The sequence below is a fragment of the Mustela lutreola genome, chromosome 7, assembly GCF_030435805.1.
Source record: "Mustela lutreola isolate mMusLut2 chromosome 7, mMusLut2.pri, whole genome shotgun sequence".
NCBI classification, from domain to species: domain Eukaryota; kingdom Metazoa; phylum Chordata; class Mammalia; order Carnivora; family Mustelidae; genus Mustela; species Mustela lutreola.
Genome location: NC_081296.1, coordinates 55,798,913 through 55,812,148, shown reverse-complemented (window position 1 = coordinate 55,812,148; position 13,236 = coordinate 55,798,913). Strand labels below are relative to the sequence as shown.

At 37.3% G+C, this 13,236-nt stretch overlaps 1 protein-coding gene across 2 annotated transcripts in view; it reads right to left on the bottom strand.

The window, feature by feature from the left end:
• GLCE (glucuronic acid epimerase) overlaps positions 1 to 13,236 on the bottom strand; it is a 114,475-nt gene that overhangs the window by 4,715 nt on the left and 96,524 nt on the right. Inside the window, exons 2-3 of one of the 2 annotated variants that reach the window (XM_059180938.1) lie at positions 8,350 to 8,945; positions 6,831 to 7,076 (exon numbers count right to left, since the gene is read on the bottom strand). In XM_059180938.1, the coding sequence (XP_059036921.1) occupies positions 6,831 to 7,076; positions 8,350 to 8,932 (829 nt within the window). In that variant the 5' untranslated portion in view covers positions 8,933 to 8,945. The remainder of the gene's footprint in view (positions 1 to 6,830; positions 7,077 to 8,349; positions 8,946 to 13,236) is intronic. The other variant, XM_059180939.1, reaches the window with a different exon arrangement.

Below are 13,236 nucleotides of genomic sequence, written 5' to 3'. Positions count from 1 at the left end.
CTATGGAAAGAACCTAGATGTCCATCAACAGATGAATGGATAAAGATGTGGTGTATATATACACAATGGAATACTATGCAGCCATCAAAAGAAATGAAATCTTACCATTTGTGATGACGTGGATGGAACTAGAGGGTATCATGCTTAGCGAAATAAGTCAATCAGAGAAAGACAACTATCATATGATCTCCCTGATATGAGGAAGTGGTGATGCAACATGGGGGGTTAAGGGGGTAGGAGAAGAATAAATGAAACAAGATGGGATCGGGAGGGAGACAAACCATAAGTGACTCTTAATCTCACGAAACAAACTGAGGGTTGCTGGGGGGAGGGGGGTTGGGAGAAGGGGGGTGGGGTTATGGACATTGGGGAGGGTATGTGCTATGGTGAGTGCTGTGAAGTGTGTAAACCTGGCAATTCACAGACCTGTACCCCTGGGGATAAAAATATATTATATGTTTATTTAAAAAAAAAAAAAAGTTAACTGCAGAGGCGCCTGGGTGGCTCAGTGGGTTAAGCCTCTGCTCATGTCATGATCTCAGGGTCCTGGGATTGAGCCCTGCATTGGGCTCTCTACTCAGTAGGGAGCATGCTTCCCCCTCTCTCTCTCTGCCTGCCTCTCTGCCTACTTGTGATCTGTCAAATAAATAAAGAAAATCTTAAAAAAATAAAAAAAAGTTAACTGCAGTTCATCTTTGATAACCACTAACCATATAAAATTAACACTTCAGTATTTTGTGTCCGATCATCATTATCAATTATTTTACTAAAGTAACCATAAACAAATGATAGAACTGATGAGTCCATGACGGCTTTTGAGTATCAGGCCCATCTGATTTATATTAGAGAGTTAAGAGGAAATGGATAAGGTATTGTTGATCAAAATGCTAGATCAAATGTTGGCTGATCAATAATCAATGACTGCTTTATTATATCCATTTTATAAAAAGAAAAAATAATCAAAATTGGCTCAGCACATATTGTGAGAAGCTAGAACGGCTTACAATGAATTAAATTTTATTTAATTAAAATTTAATTAGTATTTATTATGTTCTGATTTTATTATATTAACTCATATTAACTCATCTAATCCTCAAATTAACTCATTTAACCCTCATAACAGTTACAAGAGTAGTGCTATTATTACTCGTACTTAATGGCTGACAAACTGAGACAAAGGGAAGTTAAGAAACTTGCCCAAGATACAAAATGTTGAACCTAGGTTGCCTAGCCTGGCTCCACAATACACACTCTTCTTTACTTTTTTTTTTTTTTTTAAGTTTATGTATTTATTTATTTTTTGGTAATCTCTATACCTAATATGGGGCTCAAACTTCTGACCCCAAGATCAAGAGTTGCATCCTCTCCTGGCTGAATCAGCCAGGTACCCCTCCACAATATACAATATACACTCTTAATTACTAGCTGATGCTGAAAATGATAGGTTTGTTTTCAGATAATTGCTGGAATCATGAATAAAATTTCTGAAAATTAAGTAATGGGCTCAGGTAATCAACAAAAGTGAGGGATACTAGGGGAGGATGAGGGAGAAGCAAAGGCTTCTGAGTAAAAAAAAAAAAAAAAGCCCAAACCCTACAAGCCTGTTTGAATTATTTCTCTTCTACTTCCTAGCTTTGAGATATTCAAGATGAAATAGCTCTTTGAACTTCGGTTTCTTCACATGTTCAATAGAGATAATATTACTTTGCAAGGTAATTGGGAGGATTAAAAAAAAGATAGGAGGGGCGCCTGGGTGGCTCAGTGGGTTAAAGCCTCTGCTTTTGGCTCAGGACATGATCTCAGAGTCCTGGGATAGAGCCCCACTTCGGGCTCTCTGCTCAGCAGGGAGCCTGCTTCCTCCTCTCTCTCTGCCTACTTGTGATCTCTGTCTGTCAAATAAATAAATAAAATCTTTAAAAAAAAAATAAATAAAAAATAAAAAATAAAAAAACAATAGGGGCTTAGAACAAAGTGAAAATTGATAGTGATTATGATTATTAGTCTGAAGCCATTGGCCTTTAGAGGCTAATAAAATATAATAGCTGTTTTGTCTGGCAAATTATCAAATAGGAAGTTTCTCTTGCATATCTATAGTACAATGAGGGTGGATTCCCAGAAAGTTGACTTTCTGAATATTGCTGGTCTAGATCTACCAAGAGAAGAAACAGAGCATATTGCAATGTAATAGCAGCCACAACAACAACAACAACAAATAATAGGTAGTGCATATTTTATATATAACCTTAAAGGTAAATATGAATTCCTTCATTTCTAGGAAACTACATTATCCAAACACATTCATATGCTCCTTACAATAATCTGATGCTGGCAGAACAGGAATTACTACTTCCATTTTAGAGATGAAGATATGGAAGCTTTGCAAGGTTAAAAGGTTTGCCCAAAACCAAATGTTAATTAGTGGTAGAGTAGGGACGAGAAACCAGGATTCCTGGACCTAAGTTCAAAGACTATGAAAAAGAAATGATACTGGATACAGCATTCTCATGAGCATAATTGGTGGAAGAGTTATTTCTCTTAAACAGAGCCAAAGAATCAGATCCACTTTGAGAAGTCCTCAAGGAGATCCTTAGTGTGTCACCAGGAGCATAAGTAGACTGATGATAGTGTATACAATGTAATTAATTTGGTGAGTCTTAGCACGTTGAGCACGTTCAACTCCCTCAACACTGGACTCTACCATTGTGGGATATAATTGATCCAGTGCCCTTAATGATTTCATCTGATGGGACAGATAATCATGGAAGCTGTATAAGGAATGAGAACATCTTGACAGACTTACATGTCAAATGAAATTTTTATTTTTTAAAGACTATTTGACAGAGATGGCAAGAGAAGGAACATAAGCAGAGGGAGTGAAGAGGGAGAAGCAGGCTTCCCACTGAGCAGGGAGCCTGATGTGGGGCTCCATCCCAGAACCCTGGGATCATGACCTGAGCCGAAGGCAGACACTTAATGACTGAGCCACCCAGGCGCCCCTTGAGTGACTTTAAAAAGTGGTATCAGAAGCATACTGATACATACATAGCATGTATGTAATACATAGCATACATAATAAACATCATACATACATAATACATATGTATATTAAACATACCTACATACATAAGATTACATAATAAAAATCCATTTTATCTGGAAAAATGTCAACATGCAATCTCTCTCTTAACTAGCATTTTCCTACATCTATTGTAAAGTGGAATCTGACACTCAATACAACATTCCTAACACACTCCAGGATTCTGAATGGCCTGATGAATCACTAATGTTTCAATTATATTCCGTAGAGAAGGCTATCTTGAGTGCTCCTTATTTTTTCATTGCTAGGGCAATGTCTCATTGATAAGGCAGTAATACTAACCATGACATCCATTCTCACAAAACTGGATAACAGTGATCCAACTTTATAAGTCCAAATGGGAGGAAGCTAAAGAATTACCTATTTTCCTCCCAGAATCCATTCTAATTCACTTTATGAATACAAATCTAACGAAATGGTACGGTCTCAATTATCTTATGTTATACTATAACAGATTAGTTCAAAGAACTCAGTAACAAATTATGTCACGGGATGTAACCTTTCAAAAAAATGACTATTTTCCTAAAACCCCACCACCACCAGAGGGGGTTACTGAACCACACAGGAGAAGAGACTAAGCCCCAATCCCCGACATGAATCAACCAACAGACAATTGCAGTCTTCATAATAATCCTGTAAGTCTTTTAATTTCCATTTTCTAGATATACAGAGTAGTTAAAGTAGTCGGCATCGCCCAGAGGGATCCAAATGGTAGCAATTGGGATGTGAGTGTGGTTGCAGCAACCACCCTGGAAATGTAGCAGGCAAAGTCTGAGCTCTACTGAAGGTATTATGGTATCTGGAGACCCCTACTTTAAATCTATTAGCAGAAAGTTTTGGGTTTTCCATTTTTTGAAATCCACGACTCCTCTTCTCTCTGAGCAGTTAAACCTGGGAGTCACTATTAGTGTTTATTCTTGGCATATGTGGTAGTATATATTTCCCTTTAGGCAACAAAGAATGATAAACATTTAAGGACAATCTTTATTTATTTTTTTTTTTTTAAGATTTTATTTATTTATTTGACAGAGAGAAATCACAAGTAGATGGAGAGGCAGGCTGAGAGAGAGAGAGGGAAGCAGGCTCTCTGCTGAGCAGAGAGCCCGATGCGGGACTCGATCCCAGGACTCTGAGATCATGACCCGAGCCGAAGGCAGTGGCTTAACCCACTGAGCCACCCAGGCGCCCCTAAGGACAGTCTTTAAATCAATGTTTTCACCTGTAACACAAACCATTATCATTCATTTGTTTTAATCAACAGGAGTGAGAAGTCCTCCCTACTTAGGACCTTGAGGAATACCAAGAGATAAGGACCAGGCAAAAGAAGAGAAGATCACAAGAAGTCTGAGAAAGAATGGCCACACAGATTCAGGGGAGGGAGTGAGGTCACGGAAATGAGGTGGAGAGAGTGTTTCCCTAAAGGGAGAACTAATTTAACAGAGTACGATAGGTATAAAGTTTCAGTTCATTCAATTTTAAAATTAGGCAGAGGAACAAAACATTATTCAACAAACAAAAGAATAAAAATATGATGCAGACCCATGTTCTGGTTCTTTCTTCTAGACAACTTTATTTCCTTTCAGGGAAAATAATTCAAAGCCCAAAAAGAAAATAAAAAGGCTAACAGCATTTGGCCCCTGGTCCTCCAGAGACTCACCTCATGGAGGCCTGTGCTTTTATATACAGTTCCAATTTCTTCTCAACAGTGATTCTTTGAATTTATTTCCCATGAAGTCTATAGCCTCTGAAAAGCTTCATCTCCCATACTTGTGCTTCAATACAAGTCTCACCTTTTTGATTCCCTTCTCCTGCTCTGAGCTATTCCCATGTAATTTCAGCTCACTTGCCCTCAAACATTGGATCAAATACACCTCCAGGCATGCCCAAGATATCAAAACTGGCACCCCATTCCCACTTAGCACACTCCCACCAACACGGAGTTCCAACTGTGAGGAGATTGTGTTCCACTAGCAGAGCGACTGTTACAGAGTTTTCTCTTCCATATACTTAAAACCACTTTAAGAAGTAGTTTTATCTCCAGCCATGGGCTGCAGAATGAAGAGGTAAAATGAGGGTCCCTCATGTAGTATGAGACTTATCATTTGTATTCCCCAGGGCATCCAGAAGTGCACAGTGTAATCTATTGCTTTAAATAGGATAGAGTTCAAAGAACTGTTCTAGAAAACTTCCCAGCATTTGAGGAGATCAAGATGAGGACTGCTGTTTTCCACCCTAATCTAGACATTATTAATTAGTGCAAAAACAAGCTCCTTGGGAACAAACAAATGTCCTTTTGCAAAGTCTAATCCTGTTCTACATATATTTTTTAAATATTTAATTTATTTATTTGACAGACACAGATCACAAGTATGCAGAGAGGCAGACAGAGAGGAGGAAGCAGGCTCCCCGCTGAGCAGAGAGCCTGATGCGGGGCTCGATCCCAGGACCCTGGGATCATGACCTGAGCCGAAGGCAGAGGCTTTAACCCACTGAGCCACCCAGGTGCCCCCTGTTCTACATATTCTTAAACATCTCCACGTACTTTCTCACCAGTCAAGCAGAGATGCTCTATGTACTGGAATATCACAGAATACCACAGGAGAAAAGAAGTTCTAGCCACGGAATAAAAACTAAAGGTCACCCATTATTTGCACTGCATTAAGCACTCATAAATCCATTACTTAAGGCCATCTAGAATGAGTAGATTTGTACTGTGGCTTTCAAGGTCTGTGAATTACACAGTCATCAATAAAGGACAAGGGGAGAATACAGAAGAGTATTGTCTCATTGTATTTACCGACTGCAAGGTTATTGGAGGGGAGGGTGGCGGGGAGGAGGAGTTCTGTTCTTAACAACATTTCCCAATAGAGAATTAAGCCTGAGGTGCTAACTACAATTATTTCATTGTCTTTTTAAGTAATGGACTCATTAATTCTCATGGAAATTGATTAGCAGAGAAAAATACATTACATCCCAATTAATGATACCGTCTTACTAAAAGGGGAAATGTTACATAAAGTTAATTTGATTTTATAAATGATTTTATTAATGAAATGGTTTTATATGAAGTTTGAGACAATCTACTACATTAACAAAACTCAATATGAGAAGCAGGCCTGGTTGTTAATGCTATAATATCTCGAAAAAATAAAAAGCTGCTGGTAAAAAAAAAAAAAACAGGCAAAGGAAAAGGACTGTTCTATAAAGAAAAATTTCTACCTTTATGCAAAATAGTTTAAAAGTAAAATTAAATATTGTACTGAAATGCTAAAATGAACTAAGGAGCATCATTCCTGTGGGACACAGCTCCTTGGAAAAAGATACATAGTAAATTTTTTTTTTATAACCTTGAATTTTTAGCTGTTCTTTTTCTAGGGATTTCTTTTTTATTTTATTTTTTTAAAAATTTTATTTATGACAGAGATAGTGAGAGAGAGAACACAAGCACTGGGGAGCTGAAGAGGGAGAAGCAGGCTCCCTGCTGGGCACGGAGCCCAATATGGGGCTTGATTCCAGGACACTCAGATCTGAGCCGGAGGCAGGCACTTAACGACTGAGCCACCCAGGTGTCCCTTTCTAGAGATTTCACTTGGGTGACACCATTTGTTTCTTTATATAGATATAAAGGGTCTGCTAATGTGCTTCCTAAAACCATAAAGACAATTTTAAGGGAGTATCAGGTGCCATAAATCATCACAAAATTAGCAGGCACACATAATAATGTATCACTTACCTGGAGCAATGAATTGTTTAACATTGGTGAATCTAGACTTATCAGCCACACTAGCCATAAAGCACCCCTTTGGCACAGTCCAGTCATTAGGCTTGCTGTTTTTGTCCCTGTCTTCTGCTGTTTCATATACTTCTATGTGAGGGGGTTTCTCAGTTAGATTTTTGCTGTAATGACTTAACCCATACTGTGCAATCTGGATTGGGTAGAAATAGCCTTGAGGTCCCCACTGTGTAGATAAAGGTACACCTAAAAAATAGAGAAACAAAATAAATAACCATGTCTGGACACTTTTATAAGCATATTCTGAGAACCATTCTTTACTGTTTTACCTCTGGGGCATGTTATAGGCTTATCTACAACTTTAAAGCTTCTATTTTATACTGTTTTCATAATTATTAAAAACTAGAACTTAATTAATCAGATATGAAAAACAAAATGAAGGTTTATTCACTCTCATTCAGTATTTGTTGATAGCAATGCAATGTTGCAGATTATCTTTTAAGGATTGACTTTTTACATGTGTAACTTTTGCTCATAGCTACAGTTGTCCTGTTTCATACAAATTTTGTACAATTTAAATACATGTAGGTAATGTTACCACAGGGTCATCCTAAATATGAAATTTTTTAAATGTCTGTATTAATATTCAAGATAATTACATACCCATCTCTCTCTCCAAAGTCAAGATGTGGTCTAATGCCTATACCATCTGACAGCTAAAGTATCTGTTTACAGAGCCAGTTACAACTAGGCAACTTAAATTATAAACATAGCTTGCAATTCTTTTTCATCTCCTTCATGTCAAAATATAATTTTTTGAGAACCAGGCGTTTTTTTTTTTTAATGAATTAAAATTGCACATCGAACCACAGATTTTTGACATAACTCATTAATGGATTATCTCTTCTAAGGTCCTAAGCAAAACTTTTAAATGTTTGGTATTAGTGTTTTAGTAATTTTCTACATGGGAAATACAATCATATGACATTGCACAGAATATTGTATTGTTGCATCATGGCCTATGTGTTGAGAGATAAGCTCCTCTCTGTAGTTCTAAAATAAATTAAGAAGCATCAGATGGGCACAGCAGAAGCTAAGAACCTACAAAACCATATGTGTGATGTAGTTTCAAAACAATTTAAGGATTTAGGAACCATAAGGGCTAAGAAACCTAGGCTAGATAAGCTCCTGACTTGTATTTTTTTTCCAAGAGGAGACTCCCCCCCCCCCCAAGATTCAAATAGCATTGTTTTTATTTAATGAAAGGAAGGTTTATACAATATCTCATTAAAGATGGATGAAAATTTTAACAATGGGCAACCAGCATAACAATTGCTAGACTGATCAATGAATAAGAATAGTAGGCCAGAAACCTACTCTGCTATTCAAAATGCTTTACATAACAATAAATACTGTACCATGAATCACTGGGGAAAAAAGATCACTCAATACACCTACAACTTTTTATTCCTCAGCACAATCAGGATGGAAAAATGCAGTGGAGCAGACAGATACCAACCTTCAACCCCACTTATGCACTTGACTCTGTCCCGGACTTCCACATTGTAGCCTTCAAAGGACATAAACACACCATCAGGGTGATATGGGGCTCTCTGTGCATAGACTTTGGAATAGCTATGAGAGAATTCAAACCGATCATAGCCATCATACTGAACCACCTTTCCATATACGTCAAAATATTTCTCTACCCAAGTGAATGGAAGAAAGACTTCATTTCCCTCTCGCCTTCCTTTAATTGTATGTTCATCATTTATGAGACAGTCAATTTCTTCGTATTTGAGCCCTAACACCTTGCTTCCCCCATTGCTGTTGAAGCTTCCAACAACGGGGGGTGCTTTCTGCTGTTCCTGAGGGAATGCTTCCTCAGACTGTTTGGCCATGTGGTTCACATAGTTGTTACTCTCAGATGCTGCTGCTCTTTTTTCTAATCCATCCACTCTGAAGCCACTACTCAAGTGCCGTGGAAACTGGGTTGCTTTATCGCTGGAACATTTATTCCACAAAAGTACTGTGACCAAAGTGAAGAGTGTACAGATGATAATCAAAGTCTTATAGTTGACCCGAGCTGCCAAGCAACGCATATTCAGACCATACCTATGGAGGCAAGAAGAAAAATTCATGCAAAGATGTACTGCAGACATTTCATAGGATAAGATTTTATTTTTTTACATTGAGCCACAATAAGGCAATTTTATTCACTGTAGAATCTGATCAGATTTAAAATTACTAACTCAAACTTTTTAGCAGAGACAACAAAAAGGTAAGAGGAGCTTTCCCCTCTTAAAATACATAGCATGACCCTTTAAAGCAGGTATAGGCTTTCTGTTTGTGACTCTCTTTGTATCTTAGTAATTGTTTCAAAGTCTCTGGGCCAAAATAAATATCTAATAGTTTCATTTATTAAGTAGTTGGGTCTGAACAACTTAATGCATTATTTTTGTCCCAACAAGCTGGCTGTTTGAAAAAACATAATGATATTAAGGTAAACACTGACATCCATGTTGCCAAATCCAACAGTAGATTTTTAGTGCTCATCCTACTTGATCTCTTCAGCAGCATGAGTAGTCAATGACTCTTTCCTACCAGAAACACTTTCTTCTCATGGCTTCTAGGGCACCATCTTCTTGTGGTTCTCCTTATACGCCACTGGCTGCTCCTCCTCAGTCATCTCTGATCATTCTTTCTCATCTCCCTGAACCTTAAGTGTTAGTGTGCTTTAGAGCCTCGGTCCCTCAAACTTTTTTTTTTTAATCTCTATTCACTCCTGTGATCTCACACACTCTCATGGCTTTAAATATACTTTATATGCTGACTACTTCTAAAATTCCATCTCTAAGCCAGACCTGTCTTCAGAACTACAGACACATGTATTTAAGTGCCAATACAAGAAATTGACATCTTTACTTGCAGGTCAAATGGACTTCTGTAACATCTAAAACAACTCTTTCCCCCCATCCCGTTTCTCTTTTCCTACTGTTCAGACCAGACGCCTCTACTCCTTTTTTGATCACCTCATATCCAATCAGTCAGGAAATGCTATTGGCTCTACCTTCAAATAAAACCTAGAATCTGACCTCTTTCCCCCAACTCCACAATGACCACCACATCCGAGCCACTGTCATCTTTTACTTGGAATACTGCAGTGATATCCAAACTGGTCTCATTATTTCTACCCTTGCTCTACTATTCTACCCCCAAGTCTATGCTCAACGATAACCATTAGAATGATGCTTTTAAATATAAGCCAGACCATGTCACTCCAGTCATTATGGGAGAAGAATCTGATGCTGTTGCCCCTGCTGGCCATATGGTGTATCAGCCAGCTGTGACTGCAATTAAAAAATAGTCCTCAATTGCCTGTTGCTGGGGGTCATTGGGAACTATGGAGAATTACAGAATCAATCTCCTTATTGTTTGCTGTAGTAGCTCTATAATTTATTTTCTGGTATAAATCCACAACTACTTACTTTACTGTCTCTAATTCTTCATCTTCTTTTTCCCCTCAATAAACTGTTTTGTCAGCAGTGAGATTAAAAAAAAAAAAAAAAAAAAAAATCAAACCCCCAAATGAAAATGTTGAGTCAAATATTACACAATAATTTTCTATTTTTTAAAGAAAGCTGATGGTAAAAGTGTAATTCTCTATCTATCGTAAGCTTACGCCCAATGTGGGGTTGAACTCATGACCTCCAAGATCAAGAGTTGCAGGCTCTACAGACTGACCCAGCCAGGCATCCCTCACTCATTTCTTTTAATTCCAAGAGAAGATACCTTTGAGTTCTTGTATGTCTAAAAAAACCTTCAGTTTGCTCTTACCTTTGATTAACAGTTTGGCAAGATACAGAATCCCCGGTTATACATTATTTTCTTTTAAAAAGTTGTAGGTAATGTTTTATTGTCTTAAAGCATTAAGAGAATTACTGATGACTTGATTTCAGACTGATACTTGTCACTTTGTACATGGTTTTCCTCTGGATCTTTGTCCTTGGAATTTAGCTTCCCAGAAAGAAGTACATTATATTTGATTCACTATTTCAGCACTTGCTGTGCCCTATTGATCTGAAAACTTGTGTTCTCTTATTCTTGTTTAATGAGTATAGTATCTTCCTGCAGCCCTTAGAGTTCACTTCTTGTTAAGTTCTCTCTGATTAGCTCTATTTTCTCCAGTAGCGATTTTTCTGATTATCTTAGTCTCTCTTTCATGCCATCATTTTTCCTCACATCCCTGGTGATCTTGGTTGCTCATTTGTATTTACATCTGAATGACCCATTAGCCAACACAGATTCCTCTACCATTGTGCAGATGGTCTGATTTTTGGCTAGACTGTCTCCTGAGGACTCTGTGTGGGGTAGGTATAGGCTGACTGGCAGTATTCCTTTAGGGTGCATGGGTAGGGAGCCAGCAGGCCCTCTAAATGCCAAAATGATGGAGTTTTTCTTTTGTTCTGGAGACATGACTTGTACTCTAGAAGCCTTAGCTTTGCCTAGCTTCTCTTTGCCTAGCTTCTTTGCCAAGAACTCTGCTTGATGTTTTGCTTGGGGTTCATGCCTGTTATCAATAGTCCAAGTGCAGGGATGAGAATGGTATAGGGAAATGAGAGGGTAGAGTTGTATCTTCTAGTACTTGAATAGAGATCCAGAAATCTGTTCAGTTATCACTCTTTCATAGTCTTCCTCCTTACTTTACTGGTTTATTTGTTTCTTGTTTCTATACATTTTATTTCAATAGGGCATCAGGAGGGGAAAAGGCAAAGACAGGGTTTGATCCATCTGGGAAATCTTACACAGATTTAAGAGCCAGAATCCAGTAACACTTTCATCATCTGCATTATGACTATGAGAAAATGTTTTGAATGCTAGAAAACCAAAGCGTGGTACAAGGAATCCTTCAGAAGTCATACATTTATAAAGGATTTCCTTACATTGCAGTACAGACAAACCAGTAACACTAAACGGTATTTATTTTAAAAAAAGCAATCCTTCTTTAAGCATTCCTTAAAAACACTTAAATGTGTTAACATTTGAATCATTTGTTAGCTATACCTAACATTTAGATCAATTGAAATAGAAATATAAAGACTTTTGTCCCATTTTGAGAGATGCCCTTCCTCCATGACTCAAATGAGAACAAACCTGCTTACGGAACTATACTACCATTATAATGAGACACATGATGGCAAAGTAAAGAGAAATGAAATGAAAAGCTTTCATTTCAAAAATGAAAATGAAAAGCTTACAAAAAGAAATGATGGCTTCTTAGAGAAATGGATGATTTCTCTAAAGTCTAGGGCCTTGTTATGCCAGAAAATAAAGAAAACTTTCAAACATCAGTGAGATCATAATCCAGGGGATCAAAAAAGCAGCAGGATATATAGAAAATGAGATTGGAAACACTGGTAATTACTGAAGCTCAAAGATATGTTGAAGGTTCACTACATTATTCTCTATACTTTGTTTGAGTATTTCCATAATTAAAAACATAGGTATCACAGCAAAAAGATACAAAAATCAGCCTGACAGATCCTTTTCCCCCTCAGTCAAAGTTGTAAGAATTATGACTGATGTTGACTGAAATACATTAAAATAATAAAAATCCATGAGTCTACAATGATACTCAAAAAAAGAGAACCAGAAAAATCAAACAAAACAAAAACCAACCTTTTATCATCTTCTGACTGAGATGCTTAAAATTGGTAACTAAGTGAAATTATTTATTTATCTATCTGGCCTTTTAATTTAAGAGAACAAACCAATAGCTTCATATGATAAATAATTCCTTTTACAGAAGAAGGGTGGCTAATGATGTAAAAGAAAAATGGTAAAAATATTAGAAAATTAGCATTATGTGATTTCCTCATGAAATTTACTAATTTAGACAAGTATTATATTCAGGTATATGTTTGATAGGGACCTAGAGATTCATACTGTGCAAAGTAACACCAAATACATTATTTTCTACTAGCAAGATTAAAAAGCTGAAACTCTACAATGAAGGGATCAGATTCATTACCCTAATTCAGTGCTCAAATTCAGTCTCATTAATGGTGACTCATCCAGATACTGTGTTTTTTAATGAGTTAAAATAAAAAGTAAATAACCTATCATATATCCCAATGAAAAATGTTTAATATGGATCCCTGAGGCCTTACAATTTGACTTTTAATTAATAGGAAATACAAGAGATAGAGGAACAAGTTAAATGCAGACGCATCCAGACACATCTTTTTCTTTTCAAGATTTATTTATTTATTTGGGAAAGAGAAGGAGTGAACAAGTGTGCATGTGAGTTGGAGGAGGGACAGAAGGAAAGGGAGAGAGAATCCTGAGCACAGAGCTGGATGCGGAGCTCCATCCCAGGACCTTGAGATCATGACCTGAGCCAAAA